This window comes from Pempheris klunzingeri, chromosome 23 (genome assembly GCF_042242105.1).
Source record: "Pempheris klunzingeri isolate RE-2024b chromosome 23, fPemKlu1.hap1, whole genome shotgun sequence".
NCBI classification, from domain to species: Eukaryota; Metazoa; Chordata; class Actinopteri; order Acropomatiformes; family Pempheridae; genus Pempheris; species Pempheris klunzingeri.
Genome location: NC_092034.1, coordinates 12,291,888 through 12,307,856, shown reverse-complemented (window position 1 = coordinate 12,307,856; position 15,969 = coordinate 12,291,888). Strand labels below are relative to the sequence as shown.

At 42.8% G+C, this 15,969-nt stretch overlaps 3 protein-coding genes and 7 non-coding genes across 11 annotated transcripts in view; 9 read left to right on the top strand and 1 right to left on the bottom strand.

Moving 5' to 3' along the window:
• LOC139222726 (DNA ligase 1) overlaps positions 1–15,969 on the top strand; it is a 94,002-nt gene that overhangs the window by 5,577 nt on the left and 72,456 nt on the right. The gene's annotated exons all lie outside the window — the stretch shown is intronic.
• Positions 2,214–2,278, top strand: LOC139223330 (small nucleolar RNA SNORD29). Its single transcript, XR_011585970.1, has one exon. It is a non-coding gene; the product is annotated as a small nucleolar RNA SNORD29 (small nucleolar RNA).
• Positions 2,569–2,638, top strand: LOC139223331 (small nucleolar RNA SNORD30). The gene has a single exon (XR_011585971.1). It is a non-coding gene; the product is annotated as a small nucleolar RNA SNORD30 (small nucleolar RNA).
• LOC139223336 (small nucleolar RNA SNORD22) lies at positions 2,818–2,944 on the top strand. The gene has a single exon (XR_011585976.1). It is a non-coding gene; the product is annotated as a small nucleolar RNA SNORD22 (small nucleolar RNA).
• LOC139223332 (small nucleolar RNA SNORD31) lies at positions 3,444–3,515 on the top strand. The gene has a single exon (XR_011585972.1). It is a non-coding gene; the product is annotated as a small nucleolar RNA SNORD31 (small nucleolar RNA).
• LOC139223335 (small nucleolar RNA SNORD31) lies at positions 3,650–3,723 on the top strand. Its single transcript, XR_011585975.1, has one exon. It is a non-coding gene; the product is annotated as a small nucleolar RNA SNORD31 (small nucleolar RNA).
• LOC139223334 (small nucleolar RNA SNORD31) lies at positions 4,593–4,665 on the top strand. Its single transcript, XR_011585974.1, has one exon. It is a non-coding gene; the product is annotated as a small nucleolar RNA SNORD31 (small nucleolar RNA).
• On the top strand, positions 4,808–4,881 carry LOC139223333 (small nucleolar RNA SNORD31). The gene has a single exon (XR_011585973.1). It is a non-coding gene; the product is annotated as a small nucleolar RNA SNORD31 (small nucleolar RNA).
• Positions 5,482–7,892, bottom strand: arl2 (ADP-ribosylation factor-like 2). 2 transcript variants are annotated; one of them, XM_070854920.1, is made up of 6 exons: positions 7,874–7,892; positions 7,682–7,766; positions 7,288–7,398; positions 6,400–6,562; positions 6,110–6,190; positions 5,482–5,989 (listed from the first exon to the last, which is right to left on the bottom strand). In XM_070854920.1, the coding sequence occupies exons 2-6, from the start codon at positions 7,744–7,746 to the stop codon at positions 5,855–5,857; spliced, it is 555 nt and encodes a 184-aa protein (XP_070711021.1). In that variant the 5' UTR covers positions 7,747–7,766; positions 7,874–7,892; the 3' UTR covers positions 5,482–5,854. The 2 variants fall into 2 exon arrangements, with proteins under 2 accessions (XP_070711021.1, XP_070711020.1); XM_070854919.1 differs by having other exon boundaries at positions 7,682–7,886.
• batf2 (basic leucine zipper ATF-like transcription factor 2) lies at positions 9,789–15,005 on the top strand. Its single transcript, XM_070854918.1, has 4 exons — positions 9,789–9,928; positions 11,250–11,369; positions 13,167–14,337; positions 14,396–15,005. Exons 1-3 carry the CDS (start codon positions 9,839–9,841, stop codon positions 14,238–14,240), a joined length of 1,284 nt encoding a protein of 427 aa, XP_070711019.1. The 5' UTR covers positions 9,789–9,838; the 3' UTR covers positions 14,241–14,337; positions 14,396–15,005.

Below are 15,969 nucleotides of genomic sequence, written 5' to 3'. Positions count from 1 at the left end.
CGACGGACCGGTTTCTTCTTCCACTTCCTCCTCTCCTCTGCCCGAGATGGTAAGAACTTGTCCATTGTCTGTTAGCACTCTTCTAGTGCAAGCTTTTCCGTAATGGTAGATAACATGTGATGCAGAGAAAATATAGCTTTTACAATACGTCTTCATTTGAATTTTTATCATTTTCAACCTGTCGAAGTTAGAAGCTAAAGTGGAGTTCTAGCTAGCAGCTAATGTGCATCGCCGATCACGCCTGCTTACAATCCTGAACCATCCGTTACTAAAACATATTGGTTTAATCCGGTTCATGTTTCTATAGAAACGACAGCATGTTATCATAGTGATGCACTAAATATTTTTTTAGTAAACCTAATTTGATACTGGTATGCTGTTCCTTCTGTAAATGGCTGCTGCAGGATTGCTGTGGTTGCAAACAGTGTCTCTCAATGATGATACCTTCACAGACCTGTACTGAATGACTGTGATTGTACTTTATTATTCTGATGTGAGACGCTTTTTACAAAAATAACCTTACGGGCTCGTGCAGTCCTGAGCACGCCCCATGTGGCGGTCACGTGTTAGCCGGTCAGAGGACAGCACCCGCCTGCTACAGCGAGCTAAAACTGCATTTCCTGTTTGATTTTTAGATGGAGAAGAAAGATCCAGAAACCCCTTCCTCCACAGGTAATTTCTCTTTTCCACGTGGCTTGTTGCACTGTCAGTCTGCTTTAGTTTGGGGTGTAAAGGTGTGACTGTGATAGCATGACCTAACATGGCGTCTCATGCTACAGTGATGTATCTATTGAACTCTCTCACTGAATATCTTTTGAGGAAACTTCATCTCAAATGCTGAGTAGCATGGAGCACTTATCTTAAATCTACTATCTGGGGTTGCTTTTTAAAACTTGCTGAATAATTTCTGTGTTTCAGGTGTGCGAGTGGCTGAGCTCCCTACATGAGGTAATTAACTTCTTTTCACTTGTTTTTCTGTAGTTTTGCGCCACTGATCAGCCTTTTGATTGGCTCAGTGCTGCCGTGATGAGTCTGAACTCTCTCTTACCGAATCAGCCTTTGAAGAAACTTCTTTACCAGATTCTGAGCAGCACATTTGGCTCCAACTAATGCACCAAAAATTGTAGAACTCTGGTCATTGAAGAGCATGACGGCACACATTTACTGTAGCAATATCAACCAAGGGATATAAATGTGTAAATCTAAAAGCTCCTTTCCCCTCAGATGTGCATGGCTGAGCAAAGGTGAAGATCAAGCAAGAAGGACTTGAGTAGGTGAGCCAAATTAAAGTTTTAACAGATCTGTGAAATTCCACAAGGGCCACAATTGATGATTTTACAAATAGACAAGCATATGCCTGATTGTTGTGATGCTAGATTATTATTCTGATCAGCCCTAAAGAGACCTGAAACTAATTTACAGCTCCATCTATGGCTAACCGCACACTATCTCTGTAGGTTGACCTGCAATGTTCACTCACTGAACTCTTGAAAGCAGCAGGATGGTGCAAAGAGGTAAGTAAAAGATGAATTTATTTAAGTTATTCAGTAGTGGGGTGTAAACATGATGATTACAATTAATGACAAGCATATGCCTGATTTCAAGTGATGTCAGCCTTCTAACTGATTACCCTCTGGTGCATTAATGTATAGAAGGTTTAATTCCAAAGCAGGTTGACTGACTGCTTTTTCTGTACCAGGTGGTAACTTGGTGAAGTTTGAAGGAGGCCACATGGACATCTCAACATGTAAGTCTTCATAAGAGTTTGTGTGACATAAAATCAGAAATGCCTTTCCTTTGGCCCATCTAAAGTCACTAAAACATGGCTAATGGGGTCGATGTGGGCAGAAATCAGTTTTCTGTTGGAAACAAAACTCTGAGCACTTGTGTTCCTGTCAGGATAGTTTTGGCATTGGCAAAATAAGTGTCAAGGGGGAGGCATTTCTGGCTGTTTGAAAGGATGAAATGGGGTAACACCCATCAAACACCTGGACGACTAATGTCACATGGCAGTTTGTCACCAAAGCCCTGATCAAACATGTTGATCTTAATGTGTCACAAGGTTGTTTGTTTAGCTCCACTTAAGTGCTCGTTCCTCTTGCAGAGTCTTTCTGGAGTGGATGGTTGAAGACTGAGGCAGCCTTTGAATTCTCATGGTAAGTGTTTTCTATTTTTAATCCTTTTTTTATAAAGTGCATACATGCTTAATGCAGTTCCGATGATGATGATACTTAGCTCACTTTGAACCAATGTGAAACGACACGAACATCTGAGCAACTGCATTTATGTAGAGTTAACTCAAGTTTTGGATTCCACCTGACCCTAACAGTATTGTGTCAAATTTGGCTGAATGCTGTTGCACATTATGCACTTGATCAGTGACCTGTAGCTAATTTGTCTTTCAGTATTGGTTTAGATGTGGACTTCCCTTTTGAATGCATAGTAAATTAACTTTTGTCTTCTGCCAACAGATGGTGCACTGATGGCTTCAGCCATCTGATGGAGGTGTTCAGTTCTTGGAGGTAAGCTGCCACTAAAGCATCAACATCCCTCATTCCCAGACCTGCTGAAAATGATGAGATATATTTGGAATCTCGTTCGTCTGAACTGCTGTTGAGAAATGGAATATCTGAAGTCAGTGACTGTCATTAGTGACTGGTGAAGCTTTGAAGCGTTCTGTGCTCAGACCTGATTATCTTGTCTGCAGGTACCCAGCTTTGGACACATGAGATGCTTCTGTCCTCTTCCCATATGGATATTTGCCCAGGTGAGTGAGCCCTCTTACTCATGAAGGCTTGTGTCGTTCACATCCAGTTTCCTTCGTGATGACACCCGCATGCGTCTTACGCCTTGTGTCAATGCCAGAACCTGAAAAGGTGAACCCACTGGTGTTGCCTTGGCAATAAGGGGAAGACCCGTTGGGGTTACCAACAGTCTGAATGGAAACAAGCTTGAAACGGATGTGACATGTAATTCTAAGATGCTTGTTTTCAGACTTGCTATAGTGAGATGTGGACAATTACTTAATTAAACTTGATCTTGGACTCGAGGAGCAAACTGAGTGTAGTGTCAGACATGTAGCCACAGTGACATCAAATTGAGGCTATGACTGAAGCACCATCTGTAGTGATATGCTGTAACACTTCCTTGTCTGTACCCACTAGGACAGAGCTGCCTGTCAAACTATCCATGTGGAGCAACACACCCAAGGTATGTTGACTGAACCCTGGACACTACAGTAAAGTAACCAGTAGTGTGGAAGGATGACTTGAATATTTACTTTCCAATTTCCATATTCCTGAAAGTAATTCTGTATAACTGTCAACTTTGTTTTTTCTAAGGGGTTCACATCGATGCCAAACTGGGAGGACATGAACATCAGGATTGCCTGAACTTGTCCATGTTGAGGTGGGCATCTGTCACTGCGGTTACACTTTCTGGCAATTAGAAGTGATGAGTTCCTATTACCGCCCCAGTCTGAAGATTCATGACTGATTGGTATCCCCTCTGATGACATGACTGAAAGCTTGAGATGCTGACTTGAATTGGTAGCACATTTTTAAAGTGTCTTTTCTTTTGTAGTGTCTGGCTGTGCTGTCTCGGGGTGTATGGTAAGAATTCTAAACTTTTTTTTTTTTTTTAAAGCTTTACTAGAAGTGATGAGTTCCTATTACCGCCCCAGTCTGAAGATTCATGACTGATTGGTATCCCCTCTGATCAAATAACTTTACATGATTAGTGAATGATCAAACAAGAATGAAAATGTCATACACATTAGTCAAAGTGGATTGACTAACCCTGTTCACTTGCAGGTTTGCTGATGCCATCTGACTCTTGTGACAGGAAGAACAGTACACACTGGAGTGCTACAGGTAAATCAACAAGTGTGGTGGTGTTTCTGGGATTGTGGAAATGATGCCCCTTCCACAACAGTCAGGGGGTGTTTAGTTTTGATCACCCCTTATTCCTCCAGTCGGCCTCCCCTCCTGTTGCTCCAGTAAGGCACTGAGAACCCTGGTTGTCCTCCCAGGTGTAAGGTGACCTTCTGGTTTGTTCTGATGGAGAAGGGAGAGCTGGCTGTGAGGGTGTGACTGAGAAAAATCTCTGATCACATCCCAGATGTCAAGTCCTGCATTTACAGCTTGGCAACTATCAATAGCATGTTAAGCAGTTTGTGTTTAGATGTGCTCAGTCAGGGTTTTGAGACAGTGCTTCAAGCCTTGAAGTCCAGTTTTTCAGGTGACCTTTTGATACAACTAACGCTAAACAAAGGTAAGAGGTGATCTGAGCAACTTAAACCTGACTAGGACATCTGCTCAATCAGGAAACTAGTGCAGCCATGCAAAAGATGGCAAACTTGAAAAGGAAATGGCTCATTTACATCCCAGAGCTGTCTAAAACATGAACTGCTTGGGACATTCAACTGGCACATCAAGGCACAATCAAAATATTAAAATCATAATTTTGTGTGTTTCTGGCAGCATGAAACGTCACGTGGTCCTGGTCTTGTGCTCAGTCGGCTCTTTTTGGTGAGTATTTCCAAACCTTGTGGTTTGGACTGGAAGATATTGACTGTTCAATGGCTAAATTTAAGTAGAAGTGATGAGTTCCTATTACCGCCCCAGTCTGAGAATTCATGACTGATTGGTATCCCCTCTGATTACAAGACTGAAAGCTTGAGATGCTGACTTGAATTGGTAGCACATTTTTAAAGTGTCTTTTCTTTTGTAGTGTTCAGAGTCCATCTGGATGTGCTCTCTCAGGGTGTATGGTAAGAATTCTAAACTTTTTTTTTTTTTAAAGCTTTACTAGAAGTGATGAGTTCCTTTTACCGCCCCAGTCTGAAGATTCATGACTGATTGGTATCCCCTCTGATCAAATGACTTTACATGATTAGTGAGTGAGATTATGGTTTTGCAACCCATTAATCAGATGTTTTATTCCTTTCAGACGGACAGAAGCTGTGCTCCTGGACTCTGGTGTGCAGCTAACTGGAAGGTTTAATGGTCAATGTTCCAAATAAAGCTCTGACTTAAAACTGCTTTGTGTGGCCTATCACTGTATATAATGTTTGAGGGTTTCTCACTTCCTGACAAAGGACTTGATTAACTGAAACAAATTGGATAGTTGTGAAATAGTATAATCCCTGACAGCTGCCACCACAGTGAGCCCCCCATATTTACTGTGAGATGAGGAATTTCTCTTGCAATGCCTCTGGTGGGCAGCGTGGTGGTTGGCGCTCTTGGTTCACAGCAAGAAGGTTCCAGGTTTGAATGCAGAACTTGGGATCCTCTGTTTAAAGGGGAAGTGGTACAGATGATGGCTGGCTGTCTCTCAGGCAGTCAAGGCTTAAATATAACATTTTCCAACCAGAAGTGGAATGCAGAGGAAACCACTATTTAGAATAAGTGTAAAGTCCTGTCTGAATACACATGTAAGATGCACTTAGAAACCTGTATTTTCAACAGTAAGTAAAATGACTTCAGTTGAGAATAAAGTTTATTAAACATTTGTCCAAGTGAGGCACAAATCAGCTGACAATCTGTAGTGCAAAGTCTAAAGGTGAGAGTCCACTACATGTCAGCCATTAGGTTACTTACTGTAAACAATTTCGTTAGAGTTCATTTTGACAAACTCGCACTGTAAATCACCTTGTACGTCTATCTGAATCAACTGTCAACGTTAAATAAATATAAAAGCCACATGTGACTGCTGTAACTGGAGACTGACAGCCCAAATGTCACTGCAGCCGATGGAATGAAGGGGACAAATGTTGAGCTGTATTTTCATCAGATTTGGATCTCTGCAGTCCAAGGCCGAGTCTGGAGTCACGAGTGCATACACACAGACACACTCAGTCGGTGGTGAAGATCCTCGCAGCAATATCGTCCAATAGCCAGTCCACCCCTGCTAACAGATTCTCTCCTGTTACTGCACTGCAGCTGATGATGCACCAGTGATGACTTTTGATCTCATCCAAACTCAGTGCCTGCAGGAAAACACACTGATTAACAAATTACAGATAATTCAACTAATCTGAAAATTAAAATTGTAATCCCCCGCATTCCTGAAGTGAGTAATATCACAGTATTGTGGCTGTAAATCTCACCTCTTGTATTGCCTCTTTAGACAGGGCTCCTGGTAAATCTTGTTTGTTGGCAAACACCAGCAGTGTTGCACCAGCTAACCTCTGCATGGAGGAAAGCACACACTCAGCTGCAGAGATGAATATAATGATGATGCAGTAATCACACATTATGGATTTCAGCTTTAAGAAGACACTCCTTTGCTGTTATCCCTCACACTGGGGGAAGGATGATAAATGAAATATCTGCAATTAACCACTAAACCCAACATTAGTGAGTGTGTGTGTGTGTGTGTGTGTGTGTGTGTGTGTACCTCCTCCAGCAGCAGTGAACTGAGCTCCTGCCTGCAGTCATCCAGTCTGAGTCTGTCTGCGCTGTCCACCACCCACACCAGCCCGTCTGTGCTCTCAAAGTAGTTCCTCCAGTAGGAGCGCAGTGACTTCTGACCCCCTACATCCCAAATATTCAATTTAAACCTAGAAAACAGACCACACAGTGAGAGAGAATGTGAGGAGCCTGATAATGAGTCATGGTTTAGGAAAAAAATGCCTTCAGTTGAAAAAACATTTCTCAGTTGCTTTCAATTATTAACCATCATGCAACGTACTTGTGCTGCACTGAGTGTTTCCATTCTATGCAGCTCCCCTCCATCTCAGAGACAAATATTCCAATTTATACTCCACTCCATTTATCCGACAGCTTTAGTTACTAGTTACTTTTCAGATTACAATTCAGAATTTTCCTGCCCTTTCTGTCTTTTGAGAACCACGTATCTGCAAATTGGGCGATTTCTCTAATAAAGAAAAGGGTGAAGTGTTCCTTGACGGCTGGAGGAAATGATCCTACTTCTAAAACCCTCTTGGATCAGCTGGAAAATGCATCGTCACATAGCTGAAAACATAGAGCTTCTCTCATTTCTGCTCCCTTACAAGCATGTGAAGATCGTGCAGTGTGAGATGCATTGCTGTAGATTAAACTACACTGTTTAAAGTAGTCAAAATGAGCTCAACCTTAAACATCTACAGCAGTAAAAATGCAACACAGACCTGGATACAACAGTAAAACTAACCCTGAAACATCAGATATAATAATAAAACACCGACAGAGGCCATTTTTGCAGAATTAATACTTGTACTTTTGAGACTTAAAGTACATTTAGCTAGTAGTGAGTGAGTAGGTGCCACATGCTTTCCTGTCTTACCCTCTGTGCTCCAGCGTCTTGATGTTGAAGCCCAGTGTCGGGGAGATGGTGCTCACGTCTTCTCCATTAAACTTCTTCAGGATGGTCGTCTTCCCCGCGTTGTCCAGACCTCTGCATGAGCCAGGTTAAAGAAAACACACCTGACTACAACACTGCCTGCGTGAGTTAATTCACGTGAGCTTTACTGTCTGGTTAGCTAGCAGCGCTTTGTAGCTAGCTAGGTAGCATGATACGGCACAAATTAAACCTCACAATGACACAGTCACTATCTTAAAGCGTCTAGTAATACACGAATACACACTGTTAGTTGTCATAATGTTGGTAACTTGGATGTACCATAGTTGGTACGAGTGCTGCTTTGTTCCAGCTATGCTAAGAAACTACATGAGGATACAACATCAGCAGCCTCATCTCCCGCTCCTTCTGCTTCATCTTCTTCAGAATCGTCAGTAAACCCATCTCGACAGCGCTCCGCTTAGCTACAGTTTGTTTAAAAAAATAAAAGACAGAAAAGGAAACGGGCTATTTTTACTGATTTAGAGTGTTTTATATAATATATTTAGCATCCATGAGGAGCATTTCGAACCAGGAAGAGGCTGTAACGCGAATCCCGCCCCGTGCAGCCAGTGATTGGACAACTTGGTAAAGGAGCGACTGCTGATTGGTTGTTGTAAAAGGTTCGAGGCTGATTGATTGGTCAGTGAGTATTTTAAAGGTGTGGTCGATATCATAATCTCTCTAGCTTTAGCGCCCTCGTGTGTCTATTATTGGAGGCTACATGTAATAAAAGTGCAGTAACTCCACCCTACCAGGTCCTACCTGTCTTCACCACATTTAGACTGTTTGATGACTGTCCGGCTATGAAGACATGTACATGCCAATTTTGAACCATAGTCATAGCGCCACCTTTAGCGCTTTAATTATGTTTTATTTTTCAGTATTACAACGATGTGGGTATAATAATACAGTTAATAACATTTTCATAAAAACATGCCACATGTCTACAAGCAAGAGAGCATGAAAAGTTCACTTTTCATCTGGGAAATACTAGTTTGACCAAACAATATTAACACAAGGCTTTTTTTCCCATAGCTTTCAGTCACACCTGTCTTTGGAACATGTGCTTTTTTATTGGGATGATTTCATCAAATTAGGGAAAGTATTTTTTTTTTTCAGCCCATGTAAGTGTAAATTCATCTGTGGAGTGAAGATAAACCCTGTATCATGCTTCACAGTGAAACTGTTACAACAGCATGCTGGTTTTTGGAAATTTTCTTCATTCACACTAAAAAGTTTTGTTTCGCTGGGTTTGCTCTCAGGAATTGATAATTTCTTAACATTTCCATTCACTTTTACTCTCGGTATCTAAGAATAACATTAAGACTGTAACTGAAAATAGGGAAAAATACATTTTTATTTCTATAAATGTACCTTAATCAGTTTATTGAGGCACGCCTCCTTAAAAACCAGGTGTTCTTTTGACATTTCATTTTACAAAAAATATTGTTGAAATAATACATTTCAATACATCTCTGACTGAGCTGTTAGATTTAGAAAAAGCACTGATATCCGCACTACCAACATTTTATAGACTGGACAGCATCATGAAATGAATGTTGGAGGAATTCCTTCTCATATCAGCCTCATTTAAATTGATTATTAATATCGGCAAACCTAGTAAAGAAAATGCTGCTCAGGAATGTTTGGAAAGCCTTTTAGTGTGGGCTGATGGACTTGGTTAAGAGAAGGCTGCACATGAACATCATTTCCTGTCGGAATGGGGGCACATCACTAGTTTCCTGGCAAAAGCCTTTGAGAAATCCCCCGCACGTGCTGGAATCGCGACCTTATTCTTAACTCCACTGAGCCCTGGGCTGTTCCTGTCAGAAACATCCTTTCCCATTCATTCACCATGAGGCGTTCGCGCGCAGTCGGAAAATGTAGGTTACTTTGGGATCTCTACCGTAGTTGACCACGCATTCACAGTAAGACATCACTGCTGTCTGACACCAATGTAAAAGTGTAATTATATGGCACAAAGGCTACTTTTATTGCCAGGTATATATTATATACGTTTTTGCTTTACGGGCTTTTTCTAGCCCACTTTTTCTTCGGCTTGGATGCTGAGAGTTGCAACACGTGAAGGCAGCACAGCCTCCGGTTACCTGACAGTGGCTCCGTTTAAAATAAAGAGAAAGTGAAAGCAGTTGCGGCATCACGTTGCATCATAACGCCAAACCGCTCTTAAGCCAGCAGACACGCCGCCTGAGCGCCTCAGTCCGAGAGAGACATTTACACAGTGAAGTCACCAAGCAGCCTGCACACCCGGGGTGACAGCACGGAGGCACCGCAGCAGCATCACCAAGCGCATCCGCTCTTTTCCTCCCATCCCGAGTCATCCAGAACTTCACCCAGCTGCAGAGAGTGCGCCACCTTCAGGGTTTTGAATGGCACCGGTTCCGCCTGCGAGCGCTCTGCACGGATGATCCGGGCTGCACGGAGGTCAGTCAGTCTGCCAGACAGTCAGTCTGTCCACTGCCAGGGGTGGCAAATGTCCCCGTTATCAATGGACACCGGGTTCGAGTCCAGCAGCCCCTGCTCACTGTCAGCGGAGGAGAGCCGCAGCAACACCGCTGGATCGGTAAGTACGCCTTCTCCATGTCAATCAATCAATCAATCAATCAATCAATAACAGCAAAATATTCTGTAATCACATCTGATCACACACACCAACACCTTTGATGTTCTTCTATTGTAATAGCAGCAGGAGAAGTGTGCTATAATATAGTGTAGCTGTTCTTATATTATATATTACAATAAAAGGCCGTTATAGGAATAAAGTCACCTAAACTAACATTTCATGTCTTTTATTTATTTGTTGTTTCTACTTGTTCTTGAACAGCACTATGTAAGGAAACTTGTTCTCACATCACTCTAAAGTCCACCAAAGGGATTGGGCCGCATCTAAACCCCTGTAAGAGCTCTCTTAGTAATATTACAGGGATTTCCCAAGAATCTGCCAAGTGACACATACCATATGCTGTCATTACAAAGTCTCCAGTTCGGTTCCAGCTGGGGACATTTTTTTGGATGTCTTCCCTCGTCGCTCCTCCCCCTGGAAACCTCTCAACCGTCCAATACCTAACACAAGGCAACACAACCGAAAATATACTCCTAAATGGAATCAGTCACTCCCCCCTAAGTTACCTGAAAAGACCATAAAGACAAAAAAAGTGCATCGTATTTCCAAGTTTCAAACACAAGTGTTCCTCTCTACCTCATAATAGATGGTGCTGGTAGAATATTGATGATTGTCTCTGGGCTTCAGCCTGGATTCCCACTCCTGATCAGACAGATGTATGTGCACTTAGCTTCATCTGCTTTCATTAAAAGGAAGAAAGCCTCTTGCACTGTGCCAGTGAATAGGCTTTTAGTGGTTTAGGCGAGAGGGACGCCCTTCCAGTTTGATGACATCTGACTCTATTTGAATGCATTTACTGTATGTCGTTTAGGCCAGAAGTAATGTAATCCTGTTTTCAGCACAGGTGACCTGGGATAAACTTTTACTATGGACAAAATAATTAGTACTTTGTGTTCCCTTTTGGGTCCATTAGAGTCAAACGCAGTGATGGAGGAAGCTGTTAGATACAGCCTCAAGGAACCAAGCTTCACTTATTGCTCATCAGATCAGCTCATTACCTTGTGATTTTGACTTTGCCCCGAGAGGCTTTAGCAGCTGAATTTATCATCACGCGCTAAAACACAACAAAACAACTTCCTGCTTTAATTGAGAGAACACATGTAAGTTCATGTGATAAGTCTGTCTCATGATCTTAATCTTGTAAAGCATCATGCAGTACGAAAACATGTTAAATGAGATATGCACTTGAAAGACACACATAGACGAGGGTGTGTTGCAGTTCTCCCTGTATGAGTGTGTCTGCTGCACTTTATCTGAACAGGAGAGAGAAGGAGGGGAGCAGAGAGGAGAAAACAGAGCAACAAAAAGACAAGAGAAGAACCGAGACGCTGCCAGGAAGAGCCGGAGAAAACAAACAGAGAGGGCAGACGAACTTCATGAGGTTCCAAACATTCACTCATTGCCTTTCTCTCCTCTGTCTCCCTCCTTTACACCATCACTGCAAGACTCTGTCACTTTCTGTCTCTCTTTCAAACACACACACACACACACACACACACACAGGTTGTGTGACTAGTGGTGTGTGTCTTGTGTAATCTGGCTGCACGCTCATAGCCGTTTCTTGTAAATACTCTGCCTTAGGAGAAGGGCTCCCTCTGATTTGCCCTCCCAATAGGCCCTCCCTTTCCTCCCCTACCACACACACACTTACACTCACACACACACACACACACACACACACACAGACTCTCGCCTGTTTTTCCTTTTTTTTAATTTCCAGGGGGGCAAATTCCAAAGTGGATTTTACCCAGACACACACACACACACACACACACACACACACACACACACACACACACACATTCACCAATACCTCTAAAGCTCACTACTCAACAAGTTATATCTAAACGAAAAATTTAATCCAAACAGAAAATTGTAAAAACGACACATTGTGGTTGCTAAAGTCATTGCTCCTGATAGCTTTTTAGCCTGGCTAACTGTTTCCCTTTGTTTCCAGTCATTATGCTAAGCTAAGCTAACATCTCCTGGCTGTAAGCCCTTTCTGGCAGGTTTCTGTGCAGCTAAACACATCATTTGTTCCTCAGTAGTTAACAATCTTACCGTGGTTTTCTTTCATTCTAACATTATGATACTCACACCCATAAAATGTGTTATATTGCTCTTCCTGGGCGGCACTCAGAAGGAGACGTTTATTTTCACATGAATCACTGTACCTTATCATACCATACCTCTTTTGTCCAGTTGGAGAAGTGTGGATTGTTAGTGAATGGATGGGTGTGGAGTCCAGACTTTCACTTTCACTTTCTCTCTCTCTCTCTCTCTCTCTCTCTCTCTCTCTCTCTCTCTCTCTCTCTTCTCTTTCTGTTCTGCTGTCATGTCAGTTTGAAGAAGCACAGCTGCCACATATGAGTTTGACTTTGAAAAAAGCAGCAGGCCGGTCAGCAATTCATGGTTTAAAGGGTCAGTGCACGTGACGTCCAGCTGCGTAGCCTTCCGCTGTGACTCTGTGACCTCTGTGAGTCTTACTGAGTGGAAACGCAACTCCTCCGCGGCATTACTCATGTCCATACTTGCAGTCTCTGGTGTTTGGTGGAGAGGAGATACTTCACTGTAAAGTGTTTTCAGACTACGCTGATGCTTAATGAGGCTGTGGAAGCCAGAGTCTAGTTGCCTGATCAACCAGGAGGAAACATTTTAAGAAACTCTAAATACCAATGGGTTTATTTTTAAGGGTTTCTCGTGAAATTCAGATTTATCATATTTATCTGTCAAATTAAACTTACAACCTCTGCATTGATCAGGGAGCAGGGAGACACTTTCTTTTATCTCTCTCACCACCTGCCCTCTCCCTCCATGCTGAAATTGCATTACTGTCACTTAAGAGCAATCTTTCAGTTCTCCTTTGAGGTTCTGACTTTATCTAAGTGTCAACCGCTCTGTGGCTGGTTGCTCTCTATTACAGCACTCAGGAAGGGCCTTGGTGTCATTAGTGTTACTTGTCTGCAGCACAAGTCAGGCCTGGTGTTTGATGTATGTCTTTAATCACTTTTTATGGCTGATGAGTGCCACTCTTAGAGATACTAAAGGTATGTCTGACTCAACTTAACATTTCTGACCCTCTTTTCTCCTCTTGTGTTCATCTCCCTTCTTCCTACCCCCTTTATCTCTGTCTCTCCCTGCACTACTTTACTTTTGCCCTCTGCGCTCTTCTCCTCAGGAGCTCCAGAGTCTGGAGCGATCGAATTCAGCCCTTCAGAAGGAGGTTGCCGCGTTGAAAAAAGACCTCCACCTCTACACGACAGCTCTGGAGCGTCACAAGCCTTTCTGCCGCCTCAAAGCCCCCGTGTCCAGCTCAACGACCTGCCTCTCGGTTTTCCCCTCAGCCGACGGTCAGATCGCTGTCCCTCCTCAGGCCTCAAGCACCACTCAAGCTGCTGTACCTTCACTCTCTACCTCCTTAACCTCCAGCCCGGGTCTCCAAACCCTTGACTGTGTCGACAGCACTCATCTGTCATCTTCAGCTCCTGCTACGACGTTAGCCTCATCTGCCGGCTCGTCCGCCCAACCCCTCACCTCCTCCAGCTCTCTAGCTGATCCTTATTCCGTCTCTTTCTCCACAGTCCTGGCTTCACACTCATTGTTTAGCAAAGACCCTCCTTCTCTGATCACATCAAGGCCGACAAGCTCTCCGCCTGTCTGCACCAGCCTTTTTTCAAACCTCTCCGGCTCCCTCACCGCAGCTGCTCAACCTCAGTCAAGGGTAGGAATCACCCATGAAAGTCCGTCAGCGTCAGCAGATTGTCTCTCTACACCCCATACACATGCTCTAATGAAACAAGGCTCCTTTCAAACAGCGTCACCTGATGTAGAGCCGCATTACTCCCGCTTAGTGGCAGAGAACGCAGGTCTGGCAGCGCAAGGCTGTCCCATGAATGCGCCCCAGCTTCATTCAGATCACTTCAGCGTGAGTCCAGTTCACTCAAGCCTGCCGTACTCCCTTTTACCCCCAACTCCTGGTCCCGGTCTTCAGTCCCTCTTAGCGTCCCCTCAGGCAAACCTGGAGCCATCTCCTGCCTCTGTTTTCGCCTCAAAGCCAAGCCATAGTTTCCACATTACACCCAGTCCCATGTCTCTGCTTTCCCTGCTCACCGTACCGGGTCCCCTTAATGTACCTCAGACTACCTCCAGCAGCTCTGATGAACCTCTCTCTCAACCCCCCCCATCGCTGCCACTGCTGGGGGATCCCTACTTTTCTGAGCTCCTGGAGGTCAATGATTGGATACTCCAGTAACGAGTAACCAGTAGCACTACATGCCAGACAGCATAGGAAGGCCAGTTTCCTTATGCCAAAATGGACATTTAATTTATATATATCTATATTTTGAACAGTTTAATCAAACTCTGGAGCAGCTGCAGCATCAACCGAAAAATTGGAAGTTTTAGGAGTAAAGGAGTAAAAACATTTTTGGATGGTCGCTCATATTCATCTTTCTGCCTCTTAAAGGGATGTTCTAGTGATTTATTAATGCATAATGGTGCTTTTAGAATGCCTAGTTGAGGTTTTGGAGACTGGTTTGTTTTTGTTCCTACAGCTGCTAAAATCTCCAACCTTGCGTGGATAAAAGGCAGAAGGTCCATAGAGTAACTCTTTTTTGTAGATGAAATGTGTACCAGCTATGAAATGACATCCAGCAGTGTTCGGTTTTTAAGTTTCAAATAGGTCATAGGTAGGCGTCCCGCCATCCTTAATCCAAAGACGAGACACCGAAAAACTGACTCAACATACGAAACTTTGGCTTGTAATTTTAGACAGGGTGGAGTGCTCACTTCCTTGCAAATTCAAGGAAATGTCATTAGGAGAATTTTCCATCTGTGTGTGAATATAACAAGTGCCAAAGTTAACCACACAGCCTGGCCTGGCTGCACATTATGGCCTTCATAATTTAACTTGAGCAAACTTTATTCCTTTCTCTCCTTTTTTTTACCTCGTTCAAAGTAATCAAACACACACTTTCCTCACATTTTACTGCTGCTAATTTATTTGATATTTGCAATATTGGAATCGAAAGAAAGAATCAATTTGTTGGTTTTTAATTTTGTTTGTTTAAAGCTACAATTTATGTTTCAGCATTTCCTGTAATGAAGCAGGTTCATCTCTTCTTCCTGACTTCAGTTAATAGAATTGCATTACTTCTACTTCACATCACTGTGCTCCCCTATGATTCATTGTTGATCTAAGTTTTTTTATCAGACTTTGCTTGCAAGGGTGGATCGGCAGCTAGACAAAGTTGTTGCCCCAAAGTCCCCAAAGTCCCCAGATTGAATGTCCGTCTGTTGGTTTGTTGTTATGTCATCAATTGCAAACAGGAAAAAGTGTGTTGGTCTTACCCACTGATGACAAAGTGCATTTTACCAAATCTCCCCCCCAATAGGAATTTACAGCTGATTTTTGTCCTGGCACCCCCTAGTGGTTAAATCTAGCCATGATTGCATGATGAACAACTTAAGTCCAGTGGCCCAAATATATGAGTTTACTCCATATAGAGATTTATGATTTAATGTGAGGCTACATGTGTGTGTGTGTGAGCTAGGACCATTTATTATTTATCATATGCTATATTGATATATTTATGCTGTAATACTGTTTGCAGTAGAAAACATCATTAGAAATAAAGACATTTTATTAAAACATTGTTATTTCAATTTTGTTGAATTTATAATTCAGGTGTATGTGTAATACAACATTTTAATTCTAATATATAACTGCAATTATGACTACATCCACCTTACGCTTCTTACGACTGAAAATCAGATGATCAGACTGAGGTTTTGCTGGTTACAGCCTTATTTGGTCGGGTGTGACTGGCAGCTAATGGTGGATAATGTTAGCAAACTTTAGACAGATGTTGCTGTGTAACAGACCGATCACTGACCCATGCAGACCTCAGGAATCTTCTCTACTTTTGCATCTGTTACACTACAGTTTAGCACTTGAACATAAACCTAATGTGTGCCTACAT

What these genes read in the sequence shown, in the direction of transcription:
- arl2 (XM_070854920.1), bottom strand. Translation starts at nt 7,746, where the DNA reads ATGGGTTTACTGACGATTCTGAAGAAGATGAAGCAGAAGGAGCGGGAG. An exon ending in AAGACGCTGGAGCACAGAGG is followed by an intron (nt 6,563 to 7,287) that starts GTAAGACAGGAA and finishes TCTGTTTTCTAG; the next exon opens with GTTTAAATTGAATATTTGGG. An exon ending in CTAAAGAGGCAATACAAGAG is followed by an intron (nt 5,990 to 6,109) that starts GTGAGATTTACA and finishes GTTTTCCTGCAG; the next exon opens with GCACTGAGTTTGGATGAGAT.
- batf2 (XM_070854918.1), top strand. Translation starts at nt 9,839, where the DNA reads ATGTCCCCGTTATCAATGGACACCGGGTTCGAGTCCAGCAGCCCCTGC. An exon ending in GCAGCAACACCGCTGGATCG is followed by an intron (nt 9,929 to 11,249) that starts GTAAGTACGCCT and finishes TTATCTGAACAG; the next exon opens with GAGAGAGAAGGAGGGGAGCA. An exon ending in GGGCAGACGAACTTCATGAG is followed by an intron (nt 11,370 to 13,166) that starts GTTCCAAACATT and finishes TCTTCTCCTCAG; the next exon opens with GAGCTCCAGAGTCTGGAGCG.